Source organism: Trachurus trachurus (assembly GCF_905171665.1).
Source record: "Trachurus trachurus genome assembly, chromosome: 3".
Lineage (NCBI taxonomy): Eukaryota > Metazoa > Chordata > Actinopteri > Carangiformes > Carangidae > Trachurus > Trachurus trachurus.
In genome coordinates this window covers 21,776,388-21,798,763 of record NC_139893.1, presented here as the reverse complement: position 1 = coordinate 21,798,763, position 22,376 = coordinate 21,776,388, and the positions used below count along the sequence as shown (strand labels likewise).

The window sequence follows — 22,376 nt, the reverse complement described above, 5'->3', positions numbered from 1 at the left end:
TGGCAGATGCTGCAAATACCGAAGCCCTATAATAATGGTGGGTGGGTGGGTGGGTGGGGGGCACATTTATTACGTTCTAAAAGCAGTGACAGGGGGAAGATGAGATGAGTAGCTGGAGAGACAAATGTGCGCAAGACTATTTACATTTAACATTTACATTTCAGCTAGTCAGCCACAGTGGGTGGATCCAAGCACCATCATGGAGATACTGCTGTGTAGTTGTGTCACAGCAGACGATATGTACGGGTCGTAATTTCATCCAGAGCCTTATTTAGGGACACAAACATGGAAATAATGTCCATTTGCCAGTTTACCAACATTTCAAACAAATAAAATCATCATCATTTTTATGTCATAAAACAATAAACAGTCAGTGTATACCACTGTAGTAACAATACAACCCCTAGTCATCCAGCAACGGCGCTTGACTGACAACCATTTGATTAGTCCATCTTGTCGCCCTATACCCATGAGTGTTTAGAGTGTATATGAGTAGCGAGGGCCCGTACAGGTCAGATTTGGAGGGGGGTGGGGGGTTGGACGAGGGCTTGACAGACACGGGTAGCCAGTGTTTTCGTGTCAGTGATGTATGTGTGGTGACCTCAGCCCCGTCCTAAACAGCAGAGTAAATAATTGTCAAACAAGGGGATGGACAAAGCCGTCGCGTGGTGCGAGCGCTATAAGGCCGGCCAGTTGCCCGCCTCAGCCCTCTGGCCTCCGCCGCAGTGGGACAGAGGCTGCGTGACCCCTGTAATCCACCACCCACCCCCCCTCCAACCCCCAACCCCTTCCCCTTCTGCTGACATAGAGACACATGCCCATAGACCCTCACCTCCTCGTGATAATCCCAGTGTGATTAATAGAGGTTTAATCGTGATTACAGAACGCAGATTGTGTCCGCTGCTCTAATGTACTGGTGGCGACTGCTCCAGTTGGATTGGGCGAGTGTTTGTAACCGCGCGGACATCCCATCATGTGCTACAGGTGGTGTGTGTGTGTGAGTACAGTGGCTCTCGCTCTCTGCTGTTCGTTCCTGTGCAACTTTGCCTTTTGACAAATGAGACAAAATGGAGACGGCGAGCAGAGCATGTCGACATTTGCATTGGCGTGTGATCACAAAGAGAGAGTGACGACGAAGCCACAAAGCAGCGGAGAGCGATGACAACTTCTCTCGTCACGTTGCAGACCTGAGTTAGGAATGTTTGCCCGTCTTTGAGTTGACAGATTGACGGCTACATTTTAATTGGGGCGTTGGTTACTCCCTTGTCATTATGTCCCATGATTCATGGAAGAACATTATGTTAGGAACATGTAACGTAACCATCACTCAGAACGGTTCTCTTTTCTCATGAAGCAATAGCCAAGAACATTATCATAATAAATGTGGAAGTGCATTTGGAAGCTAATGTGTTTAGCAGGCTCAATTACAAGAGTCTGAATAATTACCCCTGCACCCTTATTAGATTTGTAGTTTGTCATTCGGGTCAGATCAGAGATGCTCTTCTTGATCACAGCAGATTCTACAAATCAGGACAACTTTGTTTATGTTTCATCGTTTCAGACTAAATAAATCAGTGCAATAGGCGAGCTCACTTGATGAGGCAGGGCAGAAGAAACCAGGACTGGTCTTAAAGGGTGAGAGAATCATTGAACACAGGAAAAGGAGGAGACCAACCCAGACCTCACCACACCCGTCCAAATCCTGTTTTCTGGGGTGAACTGGGCATCTGTTAGTACTGAGCCCTGCCATCGCTTGCCGCCCGTCCGTGAACCTGCTTCTCCTACCTTGCTTAGGGACTGAGGCCTGTCTGTTGTTGAGCTGGTGGTGCTGTTGCATAATTTAGCTGTCGCCCCAGCAACACACCAGCCAGGAAGTGGGGAGCTGTACGGCTGCAGCGCGGAGATCGATATGGATTGTGTGTGTGTGTGAGCTTTTAGAGGAAGGAATGTTCAGCCTCATTTATGGTTCATTTATGATAAATGAGGAAGACATTTTATTTAGCAGATGCACTCAAGTTTGTGTGGAGCACAACTTGTTCTCACACATCCAGCAGCTTTCTCAACAACAACAGTGTCTCTTTAGTGGCGTCATAGCGGGAGCCAGGACGCTTCTCTGCCTGATGTGCATCCTGTATACGCCAACCTGACCTGGTTTCTGCTTTCTGAATGTTATATGTGTGCCTCACATGCCATAACTGTTAGCGGGTTTTAAATGGTGTAATAAGTCTTATTCCCTTTACTGGACTTCCTGTTGCGCTGATGTAATAAGTCTGGAATTACCACCTGACCCCGGTTTGTAAAACCAGCTCACACATGGAGGTCGTTCAGATGAGAAGCAATGACAAAGGCTGAGGTGCATCAGAGCTGCTGTTCAGTGCTTGTTCAGAACAAGAAGCTGGTATTGTGTCTGCCATGCTCAAACTGTTGAACTGCACGGGGAGTTGAAAACCTCAGCCTTGACTGTTCACTTAAGCATTAACACTGCCATACAATGCATCCATAGAACAATGAATACTTGTTTCACCTGTTTTAACTGTACAAGAGTCAAACAACATTATACACACAGAGAGTAAATGCTGACCCGTATTTTCCGTTTTCAAGCTACATTTGTGTAGGAATTTACTGGGACCTGCATTCAATGATTTTTCACTGTCACTAGGAAAAGTACAATTTGAGCAATTCACCCACTGTAATAGAAAAACAAGATATGTTAATAATTTCCCTGATGTATTGAAGAATGTACAACTTAAATCTAAACACTTTAAAGCTCTCTGCAGTTTTTCTGCTGGATCTCTTTAATCTCTTTCTTTGCCATCTAGATGACTACAAAATGATATTACTAACGGCATTTGTGATGAACGGCCAGGACACTAAATGGTTAACCTCATTTCTAAAATTTGCCCCCTTAGCTATAACAGTGACCTCCATTCAGATTAGGCTGGGAGAGGTGTCAGATTCTAGTTATTGGGTGGGACTTGGGCGTAATTCCCTTCAATGTGACCTACAATTTCTTTGTCTTCCATTACATACATTTTTCAACTTCTTAACAAATGGGATGTGTTCATGTGTTTGCTTCATTTTATTTTGATATAAAGAATGTGATTTAGTTTTTTTTTGTTTTTTTTAAAGTCGTCTACATTCTGACCTCATGAGAAATAAAAGCATATTACCGTATGTTAGAACCCCCCCCCCAATGTGTGTTTTTGTAGTTCAGCATCTTAAACAGATTGAGGGGAGGTATAGTGTTTATACATTTGTTTATATGATGTGTTCCTCTGGGATTTATCAGTTTATGTTTGCAGCTCAGTGCTGTGTGAACCCTGCGTTGCCTCATTAACAGCAGACCTTGGCTGCTTGGCTTGAATGGAGGCGACTTGAGCCTTTAACTCTGAATTGACTTTTTAATGGCATTTTTCTGATTAATGGTACTCTGTGCTTAATGTAGCCCAACTGTTATGGCTATGGTTGAATTTGTCTTTGCATGGAAAGATGGAAAGAGCTGCCCAATTGGTGATTCGTAATTATATTTTGCACTTCCATTTCCCAGTAGAGTTGGGGTAGAGGCAATATGGAAATATTTAACTCAATGCTAATCATTCTTTGCATTAAAAGAAAATAATCACGTATGACTTTCATGTATTGTACCATATTTAAATATGAACTAGCCCACTGCTCTGTTCTCTGAATCTCACAAACTCCACACAAGATGAGGAGCAAACTGCTGTCCAAGCCATTGATACTGTAGTCCATCCGCGGGATTAATCCTCCCATGCAGGTAGAAAAACATGAAACACCACAAACTTTGGACTGGCTGGTTACCAGTTTAGCATCGTTGGTGAAGACGAGCTTACAGGTATAGGGCGACAAGATGGACTAATCAAATGGTTGTCAGTCAAGCGCCGCTGCTGGATGACTAGGGGTTGTATTGTTACTACAGTGGTAGTAACAATACTGACTGTTTACTGTTTTATAAGATGAAAATGATGATGTAACAGGCCACCAAAACAAAACCGTGTGGAAGATTTTCAAAATAACTGTGTATCACACTCATAGATAAATGACAAAAAATGTAATTGTGGCATCACAAGGATTAAGCCTGGAGTTAAAGTGACAGATGTGTCCACATCCACAGCTTAACATAGCGATTTTATTGAAAAAAGATTGCCATAAGATATTTTTGCCTGATCGTGCACCCCTTGTTGTGGCATTGCTTACTACTTTTTGCTCCATATTTGTCCTGTACACTGCTGGCTTCAGTGACATGAACTTGCTCAGCTGATATTTTAACACTAGTACCTATTAAGTAACAGTAAAGTAACAGTGTGGGTGAGAAATTTTTCACATGCTAATGTCACTTTCAGATTTATTCAGGGTGTAATCATCCTGGTGTAGGACAAGTGTTATTTTGTGCTGACCTGCTTTTAACAGCCAAGTGTGGAAGATTTTCCCGTGCCCAGAAATAGAGGTATTGAATTTAGTATAGGGAGATGAAGGGGGGAGGGAGAGGGAGGAGGAGATGCTGTGGAAGAGGAGTTAGTGGTCTGGCTCAGCACACTGCACTGCCCCACCCAGAGGAAACATTCCAGACGGAATTAAAGAGTTAACTCTTCAAACAGTGAACATTCCCACCGGGGGCTCCCAGCGAGAGACAGGGGCTTGGATGGGGGTGGGTGAGAGGGTGGGTGGGTGCATGTCCGGGTTGTAGTTGGGACCCTGATTGGTGATCTTTCAATTCATTTCACTCAGTGTCACAGGGGCTATAAAAGAAAAAAGCCAAAGGGCCTGAATGGGAGGAGCTGGATGGGAGGGCCCCTGGTGCAGCCAGAGACACTTTTTTTTTTATTTGTCTGAGTCCCAAAGGGCACATCTGCTACTGGCAGACGGGAGGAGTTCTTCTCGCGGTGGTCATAGTCCCTTCACCTCTGCTACATCTTGGCCTGGTCAAACACAGGGCTAATTGGCAGTGTCTAGTCTTTTGTGGTGATTGTGTCCTCTACACGGGTTCTTTAGTCATTCACTCATGGATTCACAGCCCTGTGTCCTTTACAAGACCCTACGGCGTTCACGTCCTCATCAAAGTGAGGAATTGTTGGACTAATGATTATATCTCCACCCAACACTGGTTATGTGGGCGACATATAAACCACACAAACATTTTTGATGGAGAAAACTCAGGCCAAATATCTTTGAAATGCAGCTCTATGGTCACTTGAATAAGGTGTCAGTTTTTAATGGCATTATGCAAATGTTATCCACCAAGATATCACACTCAAATGTTCACTGCTCTTAGTTTTTTTATATAAATTTATAAAGGAAATTGATATTTCGTCATATTTGCCTCTGCCCGTACTTACTTTAGAAGCATAGAGAATACACAGCTGTAATGATGTTGATGTGCTAACTTTGTTTTTGGAGTTACCTTCTATAATAATTTGCATGAAGGCTGTGTTTGCACAAATATATGCCCCTCTAACCCCCTGTAAGTGCTTCACACTCCTGTTCAGATCCCACTTTACATGGCCCAGTCCTTAGATCAACAGAAATGTCCTCACAAGAGGAAGAAGCGTGCCGTGCTTCGTTGAACAGGGCCATTTCATTTTGCCTGCCTTTGTGTGAGAGGTGTCTGCATTACAGCTGAGGTAAGCGCTCCTGCGTCATGCAAATGACTTTTTGCCGTTTGGATAACCCCTCATGCGCATTGTCACCGACGGCCACGTTGCTCCTCGCTGTTTAATTGAATTGAAAGGCAAAAGTTCTCACATTTAAATGCAAATAGTGCACGTCCATTAGAGTTGTCACACGTCTCCCCCCCCCCCCCCCCCAAATCAGCCCCAGAGGATTGGCTTCCTTTGCAACTAATGGAAACTGAGCTACTGATGCCTGCTGTAATTCGATCAGTTGGTAGTGAAACCACAAGACCCCCTCCCCACGCCAGTGCTGGTTCCATTCCTCCTTTACAACCACTCCCACTCAGCATATCTCAACACCTGCTCTTTAATGAAGGCAAACAGAGAAAGGAGAATAGCCAAATGAAACAAAGACATCCACCAACGCCTTTGGCAGCTGCAGTGAAATGGAGCCAAGGTCATATGACACTGTTGAGCAAAGTCTCCCCTGGTTTTACATAGGATGACTGCATGTAGTGATATACTGTACACATGTGTATACTCCTGTACTGCACCGTGACTGTTGTTCACACTGTGTGTTGCAATGACCCATAGCACATATTGGACTTATTTGTCTTGGTGCTACTGTTCGCATGATAGATTCTCAGTGTACTGTAGTTGGTGTTCAAAGGGATTTTTTATTAATGCATTTCAGATTCCAAAACTCACTCTTTGATGATTTATCACACCAATGATTTATGATGTAAGATATCATACTGTTGTCACTGCTGTTACTCTAGTCTGTATGCATGTTTTTTATCCACAAACAACACACTTTTAAGTACTTTAACAAAAAAAATGCAAAAGAAACCAAATGTTTTCTAAGACTTTACGGTTGCAGAAAAACAATATCGACTCAACTCCGTGTATACCAGACATTGAGGAAATGTGGTGCTGAAGAGTGAGAGTTGCCTATTGTTAGTGGCTTTCTTGGCCGTCTTCTGCAACTGCTTTGGCCGAGTTCCAGACTGGTGTCGGCGGCCTGTAGGTGCTAACTGGGCCATTGTGTCAAGGCCCCTGGGTAAACACAGCAGCTGACTGAGACCTGGCACAAAGCCATGCAGAGGAGAAGGAGGTAAAAGGAGGCGTATGACAGTTTCCTTTCCCTGTGGCCAGCCTCCTTTTCAGTCTGCACACTCATTGCACTGCCTGCCAAAAAATCTATGTAGTTTAAAGTAGCATGTGGTGAAGTTGTTTGTCTGCCAAGTCCTCAGACACAAGCTGAGCGCAATCATGTGCTTGTAAGAGGGAGCTACTTGCATGGGAGGAAGAAAGAGAAAAAAAAAAAAAAAAGCTCCTGGCTGCTGCCCAGGAAACGTCACATTACACTGAGAGCAATGTGTTCACAGCTCCACTTCCAACATTTAGCTTCTACAGCCAGTGCTGTACATCCCGCAAAGCTACTCACTTCCTGAATGACATTTATCACAAGAAACCAGAAGTACATAGTGTGTCTGTCAAAACCACTGGCCTGTAAACCTGCTGCATTAGATAGGTTCATATGGGGAAAAAACAGTGCTGCTTACTCTCATTTGACAGAGCTAAGCTGGGTTGTCAATAGTGATTTTCGATTTCCACAGATTAATGAAGAGCAGAGCTGTGCTGCAGAATAATGAGTAATGACAATTTTATTTGTTCTTGCAAATAAAAAATATTTTTGCAGAGGTTAGATATTGAACATTTCTAACTGTGTGTCAAACAGAAAATTATTAATGTAACTAAGCAAAACACTTGACCATACTATCATGTTTCAAAGAGTATAATAATAAAAGTATGTAATAGAAAATCAGGGTTAAATAAGATCTTCAAAGATACTGTCCATCTTTCTGTTATCCGCTGATGTATTTAACTTTATAGAAGTAGTATATTTGAGTGTTTGAAATTAAAAAGGTTAACATCTCCTTTTAAAATTAATGTTTGCGTGGGTGTCAGCAGCACACATATTGTTGAATTGTCAATCATGTCCCGACCTGCAGCTGATCTGGTTTAGAGACAATTGCACTGTGAATAGTACTATGGACCATGTCGATAATTTCAAAAGCCATGCTAGTAAATGATTAAAGAGTGGCACAGAAAATTGAATTATTAACAGCAGGGACTACACTGAATGTAGGTTATTATAAGAACTATACATTGCGGCTCTTCAAGGTTAAGACAATAAATGTTACTCCATCGTTTGGTATTTTTCATGAGGTTAGAATGTAAATATTTTTTTCTCTGCACTTGACAGAGAAAAATATTTGACAAAATAAATCTAATCTTACCGAATAGGCCAGCATCAGTTTAAAACAGGTACTTTGTGTGATTCTTCACGTTAACAGTTTACATATTTCAGTCTACAGTTTATATTTCAGGTCACAAGATCACTCTTTTCCGACAAACATCCGCATGTTTATGTGGGACATGGTTCAATAATGTTTGTGGCAGATTTGGGATGGCCCAACCCCCAGTGGAGTGAGCCTTGATTAGCCAGCCATCTGGTCAAACAAAGACATCTCAGGTTTTCCTGCCCTAAATAAATGTGATTAGAAAACCTGAGGAAGCACCATGCTTTCAGCACAGAGGACGTGTGGTCAGATCTTTCCATTCAGGACTGACAGCAACAATTACTAAATTGCTGTGTTGTTCTTGGTCCATCGCTCGTACTTTGGAATCACACTAATGCATCTACATTTCACATGCATGAGCATAATGGAGCCAATGTTTTGTTATGATTTGAAAACTATTCTTCACAGTGCTTGTTTGAATCAATAATGGCATACAGCTTAACTGTGAACCATGTGAATCATGCTGAACAAACATCTACTTACCCGTAAGTCTCTCATTAGAAACACTGTTTGCATTTATTGGTTAAACTATTGTTGTATGAGCCTTCGCGCTTGTTGCATTACATCAATACAGCATGTTTGCTCTGTTATCTATATCGTATTCCCTCCAGCAACAAAAGCCCAATTTCCTCATGAGTTTGGTTGAATGTGATCATATTTATTGCTCTTCTGTCATGTCTTTCTGTGGACTGAACTGCAACCTAGATTAGTAAAAAGCAAACATTTAATTGTGCTCAGTACCCTGAGGCTTTCAACAATTTAAATATCTTAATTTGACTGAGCATAACAATTTGCCTGCCAAATATCCTTTCTCCTTAAACCACCTTACGTTGTCACAGGAGTTGGGGTTAGTGTGGTATATAACATAATGTAATGTATATGCTGATATATAATAATGGTTAACTAATAATTGATTTATTTCTGTTAATAACTTAATTAATCATAAATCATCATCATCAATAATTCATTAACCAGTAATTCACCAAATAGGCTCCACATTCTCTCTGAGGTGTTTGCAGAGCTGCAGATAACAGCACCATGATTCAACTGTGAGCAGCAGAGCCTGGGACGCTGGATGTAACAATTGTTTTTTACGCAGGAGTTGCAAAATAAAAGGTTTTGGAACTGGCTTGTTTACTGGCTGCTACTTCTTTAAGCATAGCCCCTTTGATCCTCCAAACAAAACAGACCAAACAAAGATGTTCATGTTGTTTTTGTTGGCTCCTGGTTTCTTAAAGTTTATATTCTTGAAATAAAAGGTTTAAGTTTTTACATATAAATATACATTTGCTGGAAATACTTTTTCCCTCTGCCAGAAATGTTAAATGTTGTGCTTTAAGTTGTCTGTTTGGTGAAGCCAACATGGCTGTAAGACAGTTATTACCCCTGTCCACCAAAGTTAACAGGAGTTAAAAAAAATAAAAGCTGATTGATTTTTCTCTGGATAGACTGAGGGAGTTCCTACACAACTGAAGGAAGTGATGTCATCATGTGTACGTACAGATGCAGTGGGGGAAGCGTGAGCAGCTAACTGCAGTACAATCTGGAAAATGGATCTGTCAAATCCTTGGGTTGATGCTCTGGTAAAAGTGTTGTGCCTCTTGTTTTTAAAAGGGGTGAAAATGAGTGGGTTCATCTGGGTTTTCTGCACTGGGGACGGTTGTTGTTGTTGTTGTTGTTGTTGTTGTTGTTAGTGGTTCCTAGCCTGTAGTAAAAAGGTGAGTATGGATGCACATACATCATGGTTGGTTTAAAGGGTCTTAATAATAACCATACCTGATAAACACTACAATGATCAAAGCTTATGAATTCTGCTAACTGACTAGTCTTAACTTCAACTGTGAGGCCAGCATCATGGCTGCTGGGTAATAATTGCCCCTCACTGCTAAGTTGCTTTGGGTAAAAGTGTCAAGGGCCAAATAAATTAATGTAATCACTGCATCACCGACAGTGAACTTACACTGTTCTTATCTTGTTTAAAAAAAAATCCCACACTAATTTGATTGTTCTTTTATGATTTTGAGACTCTCTCTGCCATTTCTTGAGTGTCCAGTAGAGATGTAGTTGCTTGTCAGCCCCTGGAGATGAGCTCCAGATGCGTGACGGGCTGCACCATCCCAGCGCGGGTCCCCGGGGGGTACTGGCCTGTCAGAGGTGGAATGCCCCTGCACACTTAACGCTAGCTGAGAGGAAACAGATACCTCTGGTGCTGAACGGAGAAATCGCTCCCTATCGATTAGACTCTACAGAAAGCTGTGAATTGCGCTTATGGTTTGAACATTTGATACTGCAGATTCATAGAGATAGTCATAACATTAACTTGTCGGATGGAGGAAGCCCTGAGAATACCGGGAGTGGTGCATGTGTGTTGCCCTCCCCATACATCTCTGCGCCTCTGCCTTATTCTGGACAAAGAAGTCATTTACCCATCTGACTGCAGGCGTTGTGACCCATGTCAATTCATAAGTAATTAGATGTGATGTATCCTAATAGCAGTCAAGGTTTTTTTGTCGATTGTGAATGTATCAAGTTCCCGGCGCTGTCACTATAATGAGAATGTATATAAAGGCCTATCAGGTCTGTGTGATGTCTCCAGCTGCCATTAACATGGGGGTGAAGTGGATGCTTGCTCTTTGAAAGATGTGAGATATGCAAGGTATTTTTAGCCAAAGCTTTTAACCCAGAAGAAAACAGCTAATAGCTGCTTTGACCTGAATGCAGCAGTATAGCTTCTTGCTTTAAGCTGCGTTGATTACAAGGGTCACCCAAACGTGCGTGTTCTTTTTTTTTTTTTGTACTTGTACACTTCTTTTAACCTTAATGTGCTGTGAGAGTATGGTATTGTGCCTTTGTGAGATGATAAGTGCTTTGCATATCAGAGACAACTTAATATCTGTTGGTGCACACTTCACAGAGCAAAACTAATAGCTTTAAATCAAATTATCTGTAAGGGGGACACCAAGGGGGGCCCCATGCAAGTCTGGGCATAGTTAAGTTGGAAAATCTAGTCTCTGATGTGTAGTTTCTTATGGGCCTGGACTATACTAATGGAAAGGGTTAACTTATGGAGTACTGTATGTGGTGGCACAGATGTGATTCACTAAAATGTTTGCTCTGCCTGTGAAAGGGTCTTTGAACCAATGAGTGTGAACTTCTGGCCACACCAGCCTATAAACGTTGCATTTGTGTGAGCGAAAGGGGCCAGCTAGTGTAATGGGGGATGGGGCCTCTGCCTGTGGAATGTGGTGTCTTGGTGAAAGGGCTGGAGCTGAACAAATGCAGTCAGTTTATTTGGCAAACCAGACTTGCTGGTCACCATCAGACATGTTTACCCAGGAACTAAATATGCAGATCCACCCCTTTCTTTCAGACTCGGGCCTTTTCTTGTTGGTTGCGACGTGGTCTCTCTCTCTGTTTCTCTGTGGTTGTGAAACTGGATGAGATGAGAAAGTGTCGATCAATAAGTTAGTTGTTGTCGTGTATTTCGGCCCGCCTAATTTTGTTCTGTCTCTTTACCTGTGAACTCCCCCACCTTCGTTTCTCCTCTGTTTCTCTTTTTCAGCTTTGTAATTGGAGTGATTAATGGAGGGAGGGGTGGTCATGCCTGCAGGCCTGCTTTTCAGTGGCCTGTTTAGAAGTGCAGCAGTGCTGAGGCTGCGGCAGGTAGCAACATGTTCAGCCCCTGGACGTTTAGCCCCTTGTCCTCTCCACTTTGTCTGCCCCCCCCCCATAAGCCAGAAACATCTCCCAGCTACAAACATGACTGGACATCCAGGCGCAGGCATGCCCCTAGGTCCTGTTTTCTGCCGGCGGCCTGTGTTCTCATGTGATATGTGACTCTTTTATGTTCCATAATAATTCCTAATGAGAGTAGAGAATCACTCATGGATCTATTCATAAGTTCAAACTCTACCATATGTTCCTGAGTGGCAGTGAGATTTACTTCCCCCCCTGCACATGGAATCGCGATTAGCCTCAGAGCCTTTGTTGGCAGTGGCGTATGGCCAGCTCACCATGAGATCCTTTACAGTAGTTAGCAGATAAAGGACGCCATCCTCTCAGCCGAGCTCCGACACACCCGCCCCTCACCCATCGACCCCTCCCCATGGCAAGAGCCACTATAAATGATTCCCGGAGTCCCGCAGAGGGATCAAGGCCCCAATTATTTGATTTGGATTAGAGATTGCTGCCCCCCCGCGATGCTCGTTGTTACAGTCATGCTGAGAGGAAGCAGATTCGCTTTCTTCGAGAGCATGAAGCCACTCTGCAGATGAGACGAAAACCAAATGCACAATTGCTTTCTCTACTAGATAAGGAAACATGCTTACAAATGAACTTACTGCTCTAATATCACCTCCAATCACAGATGCACATTAGAAATACATTATATATAACATATTAATTAAAAATATACATGCATTAAAGGTCACTGCAGGACATTGTAGAAAACGAAGACCCTAGAAACCTGATCCCTTAGTTGTCTTAATGGCTGTTATTTAAATGAACAAAATTAGCAACAGTTTGACTACTAAGCAAGCATGTAGCCATGTACCACTGTAGTTGGCTGTGATCCAGATTCCTGCTGGAGGCCTTGATTGTGATTAAATTACTGCCGCTGTGTCTGTTTAAAAGATTTCCCTCACTGAACTGTTTTGACAGGCAGCAATTTGGCTAAAAAAGATTAGTCTGAGAATGAGATGTTAAGAGTACCTGTGGGATGAGGGGTGCTCTCCTGTTATTGTGAGGTCCTGTTACTGGTGTACAGGAATGTTGGTGAGTCCCCTAAAAGTCACCCTCCCTCCTGGCAGAGCTCGCACGGAGACGTCGGTGACATTTTGTGCCCCTAGATTTACTGCCTGGGGTTGCCATAGGGATTTTGTTTTTATTTATTTAGCTGTTTGCGCAGTGTTTTTTTTTTTTTTCTTTTTTGTGAAGTGGTGGGATTTGATGAGGGTTTTTTCCATGGAAACATTCACTGTGTTAGAGAAAGTTAGGGTGTCTTGTTGGAGCTGAAGTGGTTTGGTCATCATGGGTATAGCTGCGAATCCGCCCTCATCTCAGTTTCCCTGGCGTTGCGGTAGATGACTGAGGATGATGAGTATTGACGTGTGCTGTGAGATTGCGTCCGGAGGGGGCTGGGGACTTCCCTGTGTTTGCACATCCAGGCCTATTGATTTGGGCCTCCTGTTCAATGGCTGTGGCCCAGGGGAGTTGGTCTGCAGTGTGAGGCTGCGTACGGAGGGACACAGAGAGCCGTGACAGCGGCTCGAAGTGGGAGCACAGGGGTTGGGGGGGACATGGCTGAGGGCTAACAGGGCTCTAATACAGCACAGACACGTGCCTCTCTTCTCTAGGCCGCGTTCAGTCCACGGGGTCACGCTGAGTGGCTGCAAAGCAAACTGGTCTGCTCCTCATTGCAGATGACTGATAAACTTGTTATGTATTGTATGAAAATGACCTACTTCACATTAGTTGAACTCTACCTACACAGTATGCTGTTGGCGTCTGACCTGTTTCAAAGTATCTGTGCAAATTCACAAGATTCACTCCTTTTGCTGCTTTTGTCATCCTGAGACGATTATCAGAGTGAGGCCAACTGGGCGAATCGTCCCTCAGCTCACTGGTTGATATTTGAGCCCAGTCAGCTTCCTACTGGAGGACTGGAATCACATGATGCTTTTATTAAGAACAAGCCTCTTCATCTAATAACGGTTCCACTATCAAATTGGAGAAGTGCTGTCAACATCCTGAACAATCAATGCCATCCATCCCCCACTCCCCAAGCAGCAGCCATTAACCCTTCTTGTTCCGGCATGCCTGGCCTCACTAAAATGGTGGCTCTACTCCAGACATCTTTCTATAATGGCTGCGTAGAATTACCTTCAGGCTATGCATCAACATTCAAGTAGCATGTGTTGTGAGGTTTTTGTCCGATTCAGGGTTATGCAAAGAATGTCAGCTTGTTGCAGACTAAAGGCTGGTGCACTAAAAACGGGTGCACTCAAAATTAAGTGTTGGCGTGTGAGGACCAAATGAGAGCTGGTGTTGCCAAATACGACCCACTCCAAAAAAGGTGATGGGATGATGTTTTTTTCCTATAATTCTACAGTATAAACCCAAAATATGCATAAATTATGTGGTGACAGCCTAACAACCTTTGGACCTCGACTTAAATACTGTTTCCACAGTGAGAACTTTTCTGGCACAGAGGAACAGTTTGTATGGAAAGGCCCCTGGCGGTGACCAGTTACAGCTCACTTCTGGTCATCTACGTTATTCTTATCCCTGATTTGGCGCTGCGCCAGTCAGTCACGTATGGCCATAATGTGATTAGGCCACCCACCGCCTGGCCTAAACCTGCTAACAGCATGAGGGAGATGGAGAGAGGAAACACAGGCTGCTTAAATATATGAGGGCTTCTGTTCATCCTCCGCCAAGCAGATTGGATTATGATTATTTAGATTATTGGAATACTATAATTTCATTTAACCTGAATGAAATTGTATCTTGCAAAAAATGTAAAAAAAAAAAAAAGTGAGCTACACTAGAAACATTCAGAAAAGCACATCAATCAATTTTATATAATTTAACTAAGACTGCTATCTGGAAAGTTACAGTAAGCCTTTAATGTCTGTCCTGAATGAACGTACAGTAGGGTGTGGGAATTTCTTTCTCTAAAAGAAGTTGTGTCTGGGTGGAGTGCTGGATGTGATGAAGGGGCTGAGGTGACTGATCATAAGGAGTGGTCCCAACACATCAGTATCCACTCTAACTTGACAAAAAGCAACATAGTGTTAACATTCCTCAGCTGACCAAGGTCCCGGTTCAAGAGCCAACATGTCTTTTCATGGTGAACAGCTTCCATGTTCCAATCGCTTTGCGTTTTTTTGAAGCAGCAGCCAGAGAAGCGGACAGGTTTTCTGTAAATACACTTACTTGCTTTGGCATAGATGAAGACAAAATGTACACTCTCAGATGACAGAGAATCAGTGGCAGTTGTCAGACAGGCCTATAAATTAACATCCAAATGTGGAACCAATGCAATGTAATCCTTTTACTGTGATTGTGATCATTCTAATACATTGTCCAACATATGGAATTTAAGATAATTGTTTGATATTATTCACTTAATTAGTTTGTTTTCATCTCCCAACTCTGCCTACAACCTCCACATTTTAGATTAATGTCTTAGGTTTTCTCTTAGAGACATTTGTGGACTAAAGGAGGGGGGGCTAACCACAACATAGAAAACAACACAATAGAATATTCCTCCAGCTCTGTGTAAAACCCCTGCCTAATTCATTGACCTGACAATACGATGCAAATGATCCAGTTTTGTACCTCATCCCATGTATGACAGTCAGAAAATGTATCTACAGCAGTGGAGGGGATTAAGCAGGAAGCTGAAGTCGGGCACCGAGCGGACACTGTCCAGTCACTTAGACCTTTGTTCTCTGTTGATGTCAGGAGCACCTTGACTCCTGTGCTCCCATAATACAGAGTGTCCCTCCGGGAGGCGTAAGTGTGTGTATGTGTAGGTGGATGTGTGGCTTGTGTATAAACACTTTTGCGTTCCCCTAACAAATTCAAGGCCAATAACCCGGCTCCGACCGCCTGTTCTTTTGAAGTGACATATTTTACTTTAGAGAAGAGCATCTGTTGAATGAATTCATTCAACCACATAAATCACTAAACACCGTTTCAAGAAAGGGTAAAGTTGTATGTTAAAATATCAGTATTGGTAGCACAGTATTCTGTTTAACTCTGAAACATCTAAATGTATAGTTAGTTTAAAAAAAAAAAAAAAAAAAAAAAAAAACCCAGAGACAATTGGACACACATTCATCTTACTATAAAGTCTTAAAAAAATAAGGCAATTTCAACATAAAAGCTCTATGAATTGTTTATGTCTGTAAACACAACTAACAAAACACTACTATTACACTATTAGAAAAGATTTGCACCGTTCCTAAAGCAGGTTTTGTGACAACAGTGTCTGATTTCAGGGATGGCCTGTGGCATTACCACAGAGGCTACACACCCATTCAGAAGGGAAACCTGTGGTTGGGATAGTGAGATTGCTTCAGACGCTTCCACCATCCCACCAGACTTTGAATACTGTCTAACTTCAAAAGCCGTCAGAAGGGAGCCAGCTCCATATTAATGAGAAGGATGTTGTTGATGCACTTGCGTTACTTAAGGAACCATCAACATCTTCTTGTTCCTCTTTGCTACTGATGGTTCATCTTCTTCCTCATGAGCTGCTACTGTCAAAAGGCAGTTCTGTGTCAGGCTCAGAGCTGCCCTTGTCAGTCAGAAGCAAGTTACTCCACCTCTGAATGGACTCTTGACTCATTCAGTGTTCCCAGAGGCAGTATGCACTCTTCAATCTGGGGTCCATGAGGGGTACCATGTCCAACAGGCTGTTTGTGTCTGGATGATCGGACTAAAGTTTAAAGTAATCCAGAATTATGTTAATCTGATTTGCCACAATGCTGGTACTGAACAAATGCAGCGACTGGTTTGGAGTAGGGGGGTTAGTAATATACTTGTTACCTGATAAGGCATCAGTGAACTCCTGGAGGGGGATGTGAGACCTTGTTGGTCGACTCCAACAAGACCTCGACATCTCAGGAGGGAACAAGATTTCATGTCTTAATGTCAAATGCCAAGAGCTGAGAAATAGCTGGCTCCTCATTTCTTGCTCCACCCCCACCTGCTGGAAGAACCCATGATAAGTTGGTGCAAAGGCCAAAATGAGGAACTACTGGCAACCCTTTGCACGCAGCTGCAGCACAGTTGATTCACAGATCTGTTGCACTTGTGTCGGTTGGACATGGTAGGAGAGGTAAGGTGTCCATCAGAAACACTCCGAGACATGCAGTCCGAATAAATCATATGACAAGGCTTATGTGTAAAGACTAGTAATTGTTACACATTTTAGTGCACAACCTTCCCAAACATTACTAATGCTCTCTTTTAGTCATTCAAAGTTTTATTTGTCGGCCCTTTCACACAGCTATCGCAAATGTCTGTAATGCTGCCTCTTTAACCTCGGTGCTTTCACTGTTGGCAATGTAATGTTTACTGTAATCATGGAAAGCTGTAAAATATAACTGTGCAATAAAATGAGGATACATATGGTGACATGATGCAGGCAGGTTTAAGATTAGTGTTACATATGCAGAGATAAAAAGGTACTGTAATTATTCACTGACTCAATGAACCACCCATCTGATGATCACTGTGAGTGTCCTGAACCTCTGCCTTCACTGTTGTGTGATGTGCACGCAGTGTCGAACTAAAGGCCAAAGCTGCCAAAAATACTGTCACTGTGGATTTGTGGAGTTTCAGAAAAACCCTGCTGTGACTGCACAGCTCAGTCAGCTCAATGTCTGAAAACATGGAGGAGTAAAGTGAGACGGAGAAGCTGAGTGAACTGGTTATAGTAAACTATCTGTGAAACAGAGTTTACAGCAGATTGTGGAGGACTTCAAGATGTAGGCTACCTGAATTGAAATGCCCTCTCCAGTGTGTGGGTGGGGGACTGTCTCTTTTCCCAAAGTGTATGCTCCTGAGCTGATCCACCTTTCATTATCTTTGTGCTAAAACACAAATCTTGTAAAAGCTGCCAGTCTTAACTTGATTTCTGACGGCCCTGGGTGATGTTGTTTGGGGAAATAAATCATCAACCAGTCATACTTTTATTCTGCGGCATAAGTTGGATGTCATCCAGTCAAAAAAACCCACACAACTGACTCATGAACGTTCTTGTTACCACATTAATCTTTGCCATTCTTCATTTTCCTCCATTGTGAGAAATGCCTGAGTGTGGAAATGTGGTGAAAGCTGCTACAGCAATATACACCAACAAGTCAGATGTTATGACAATGGTGTGTGTGTGTGTGTGTGTGTGTGTGTGTGTGTGTGTGTGTGTGTGTGTGTGTGTGTGTGTGTGTGTGTGTGTGTGTGTGTGTGTGTGTGTGTACATGTTTGCACAAATTACTGAGACAGGGCTGGTTTTATACTGTCAGGTTAAAATGCATACTGGTTACCTGTTAAGCCAATATTACGTACATCCAGTCCGGTCTCACATCTTATGAATGAATGTTTGAATTAATATTTTCCCCACATCTAGTTCAGAATTTGGACATAGACACAGATAGTATACTATAGTGTAAACTGTTTTCCTGTCTGTAACAACATCTATTGCACGTCTGCCCGTCCTGGGTGAGGGATCCCTCCTCTGTTGCTCACCTTGAGGTTTCTCCGATTTTTCCCTGTTAAAAGGGTTTTCCATGGAGTTTCTCCTCAGTCGATGTGAGGGTCTAAGGACAGAGGATGTTGTTACGATGCCATGTAAAGCCCTTTGAGACAAACTGTTTGTAAAAACGGGCTATACAAATAAAATTGCCTTGCCTTGCCTATAGTAATACTAAAGATAGTAATTAAGTAAAATGTATCTGAGGTTTAATTTGAAGGTTTTATTCTCACAGAGAAATTTACATATCTAGATCTGTTATTGAAAACTTTTGGACAATTATCAAATCATATCAACCTTGCTAAGAAGAGGAATGATTTGTGTTTCCCATGAACCTCTATGGCTCCTTGTTTGCTTACTGTCAGTAATATTACAGCATTGACCTCTGGCCACTGAAAAGGGAACATCCAGCACTTATAAAATGTGCCGAATGTTAAGTTTTTTTCATGTGAGAACAAGCATGTGAGGTTATACATGGCTGCAATCTGAATTATCTTCTCCTATAATCATTTATAATGGTTAAACGTTAACAGAGGTGGTCAAATTGTGTGCAAAGGTCTGTAAGGCCTCCAAATGTACCATACTGTATATTTACTTTCACATAATGGTTCTGTTGTAATCTCTGTAATATGCTACAGATACTACAGGTTGACAGCAGAATGTATTTTTGATAAGGAATGAACTGTGTAGATTAATTTTCAACAGGCAATATCAGATGAGGAGATGGTGATCAAATCATTTTAGTTTTTTGAAAAAGTATATAACTCACTTTTCTAGAGAATTTGACTTAACCCATTGTTTTCTTGATACTTGAAACTTTTCATTGTAGAAGAATTGATCAATGTTGTAAATATACTAGATACTTTCAACCCAGATGACAGTAGTATTTTGGAGAAACTTATTTCTGAGTGTATGAAAAGGGACATGAGCTGTTCCAAACTTACGTACGTTAGAATGAATGTGCCATTTGCACTGGGGTTGGCAAGTTGATGGTTGATGAGTATTTGTTTAGGGAGTATGAATGTTGACAAGTGTTGAGGCAAAAGTTTGTTCTATGGTGAGGAAGGAAAGACAACAATAAGTCTACCGAGATTTAAATAATTTATTACAGAATAAAATATCAAATTAGAATGAACAACCAGCGTTAGTCAGTTTATTATCAAACAGAGTAAGAGACCAAGTCTCGCTATCCGGCATAGGGTGCAGTCTCCTTCAACCACGGGGGTCTCAGAGTCTGGACACCCACTGATGATAGGATCGGTTCTTTTATACACATATTTATCCAGACAGTTCAAATTCCATCTTGAGTACAAAGTGTGTTTGAAGATTAATCATATGACGTTAAGCATTAGGCTATTTGTACATGCAGTTTGTTTAATAAGAACAGAATTGATTATAAGAAATGTTACACAACACATCAAAGAAAAACAAAGTTTCCCATTACAACAAGTGTTACACGTACAGAGAGCGAGAGGGTGAAAATGACTTGCTCTCAAGGGCCTTGACAACCTTTGCCCTCCTGGCTCTCGTTTCAGGCCATGTAATTGCCACTGACCAATGGGCTCCTGGTTGTAACTAGACCCCAGGCTGCAGCCATTAACGTCCCCGCCGAACGGATCTTGTTTTGATTCCTGATGCTTTTATAGGTTTTGTCTTTAGGAGACATTCCTGGTCGGCACATACCGTGCACCCCTTTCTGCCCCTATTTTCCTTCCTTCCCGTCTTGTGGGGCCATTGCCCCGCTCTGTGCACTCACAAACATACACACAGCAATGATCAGCCTTTTGCTCAAGTGTGTGTGTGTGTGTGTGTGTGTGTGTGTGTGTGTGCACTTGGGCTACTGACCAGCCCACCCTCCCCTGGCCCCTCCTGACAGCCAGCTACACTCCGTGAACTTGGCCACCCATCACAGCTGCGTTAAGATTGAAGGATGGGGGGCCCTTGTATCCAGCTGGGTCCGAAGAGATGGGTGGGGGCAGGGCAGGCCCAGATGCAGATGGTTTAGGTCAAATGGAGATGTTTGAGGACGAAGGGGGAGGGGGACACAGGAGCTCAGGGGCACAATAACTCCAGAGGTTACTCCTCCAACCCCTGGAAAAAATGCATTCTTGAAGTTTGGGTATATATTAGTTTTCATGTGTTTGTGTTGCAGAGTGTTGGCTGTTGTGGTGACTTGCATAGAGTTGAGAGTTAAGACAGGTTTTTTTTTTTTAACTAAACATGAACTTCCTGACCTACAATCAGTGTCAACCTGATGGTTTCTTTACAGAGGAAAATTAGATTAAGGCGTTTTAGGAAAAAAAAACATGTAGGGGTCAAAATCCACTCGTAAGATTTGTAAATTTTCAACTACATTTGTTGTGGCACCAGGCAGCGTCCACAGATCAATTCTAGCTTGTCTTGCCCTCTCTTTTTTCTCTTTCCATGTTTTCTGCAACTGTCTCTACTGTCATGTTCAAATAAAAGTGAAATGTCAAAACTGTATTACTTTTAAAACACTTGAAGGTCGTGAGATAAGGGCCACTAAATACTGAATCCAGTTGTGTGTTTGTAACCTCTTTCTGTTTGTTTACCAACTTTATCTGTGTTGTGTCTCTTGTCTGTTTTAGAATGGGAGTGCAAGCTGGGCAGATGAGGCTGACAGCAGCAGAGGGAGAGGAGAGGCCTCCAGAGACTTTGCTAAGGTGAGCACTTGGAAAATGTGATCATAGGATGCTTCAGTCATCTAAATATATCCTCATTGCCCTGAAACTCCAAGCCAGCTTCAAAGACCTAGCACTGACAAAGACTGACGTATGCGTTGCTTCATGTTGCCTCTTCTGTTAGAAGTTGCACGCTGCAGTGAGCTCGTCAGTATTTCTATTCAAAGAACATTGCACAGACAACAAAACAAACTGTTCCTGTGCATCTGTGAAATGTGGAGATATGTGAGATGTAGAGAATGTGGAACAAAGTAACATTAGAAATGTTTTTACTTCGCTCGGCTCTTGAATTGTGAACTATGACAATGTTTAAGGAACGACGGAAGTGATAGAATAAAGGGAAGCTGCACCAGAAATTGCACAATTCACTAGGTCGAACTTCCACAAAGCTCCACTTCCAATGACGATTTTACTCCCAGACAGTATGGGTCAGAGAGTTCATCATGGAACTAACAAGCTTCTGTTTTTCTCTTTCAGTTGTATGAGCTGGACAGTGACCCCAAAAGGAAGGAGTTTTTGGATGATCTCTTCACCTTCATGCAAAAAAGAGGTAAGAGTGCTCTCAGTAAACAGTATTTTCATATTTTTTTTACAAGTCCTATATTGAGTCAGTTCTGATATTTTCTTGTATATGTTGGTTTGGAGGTCTGAATGTCACCCACAAGAATGCCTTAAATAGAATTGTGAACATAGGCAGCAAAGTTATTGGTGCGCAGCAGAGCAATCTCTCTGTCCTTTACAACAGGCAGGTGGTGAAGAAGGCAAATTTGATCCTGTCTGATCATTCTCACCCCCTTCATCAACACTTTCAGCTCCTCCCCTCTGGCACCCGCTTTAGTTTCCCCCCAGTCAGAACCAACAGATACAAATACTCATTCACCCCCACAGCTATCACCCTCCTAAATGCGGGGAAAAGGAGGTAGTCACGCAGTCACTTTGTTTTGCACTTATTTATTTATTATGGTTATGTCCAGGTATTTTTAGATTTTGATCGATTGTTGTTTTATCTATTTCTTCTGGATTTTTATAGTGGCTTGTTGCTTTTTACCTGCCATCATTGTTGTAGTGCTGTGTTCCTTGTCCCTTTGTCTTTCCATCTCCTTGTTGCCTGTCATGTATTTTAAATGTTGAAGCAGTTGCTGCAAAACACTTGCCCGTTTCGGGACAATAAAGGAATTTACTTACTTATATCATACTAAGCAGCCACTATGATGATCATTCCACCTGATTTCATGTTGCTTACGTCAGATCCAGCTGTTCAGCATAAACAAGTCTCAACAATGAGACTTTAAAGCCTGTTGACAATTCAATATATACTGTTTGCTTTAGTAGCTCACAAAGCATGCAGGGCATCATCAATCCAACAGGGGAACAGTTGCATTATAAATTGCAGTGTGAACTTATAGTCACAGACACAACA

General features: G+C 42.4%; 1 protein-coding gene across 3 annotated transcripts in view; it reads left to right on the top strand.

Moving 5' to 3' along the window:
- LOC311002016 (AT-rich interactive domain-containing protein 3B) overlaps nucleotides 1-22,376 on the top strand; it is a 48,412-nt gene that overhangs the window by 4,261 nt on the left and 21,775 nt on the right. For all 3 annotated transcript variants that reach the window (XM_083993211.1, XM_083993209.1, XM_083993210.1), the window contains exons 3-4: nucleotides 20,864-20,938; nucleotides 21,434-21,506. In XM_083993211.1, the coding sequence (XP_083849337.1) occupies nucleotides 20,864-20,938; nucleotides 21,434-21,506 (148 nt within the window). The remainder of the gene's footprint in view (nucleotides 1-20,863; nucleotides 20,939-21,433; nucleotides 21,507-22,376) is intronic.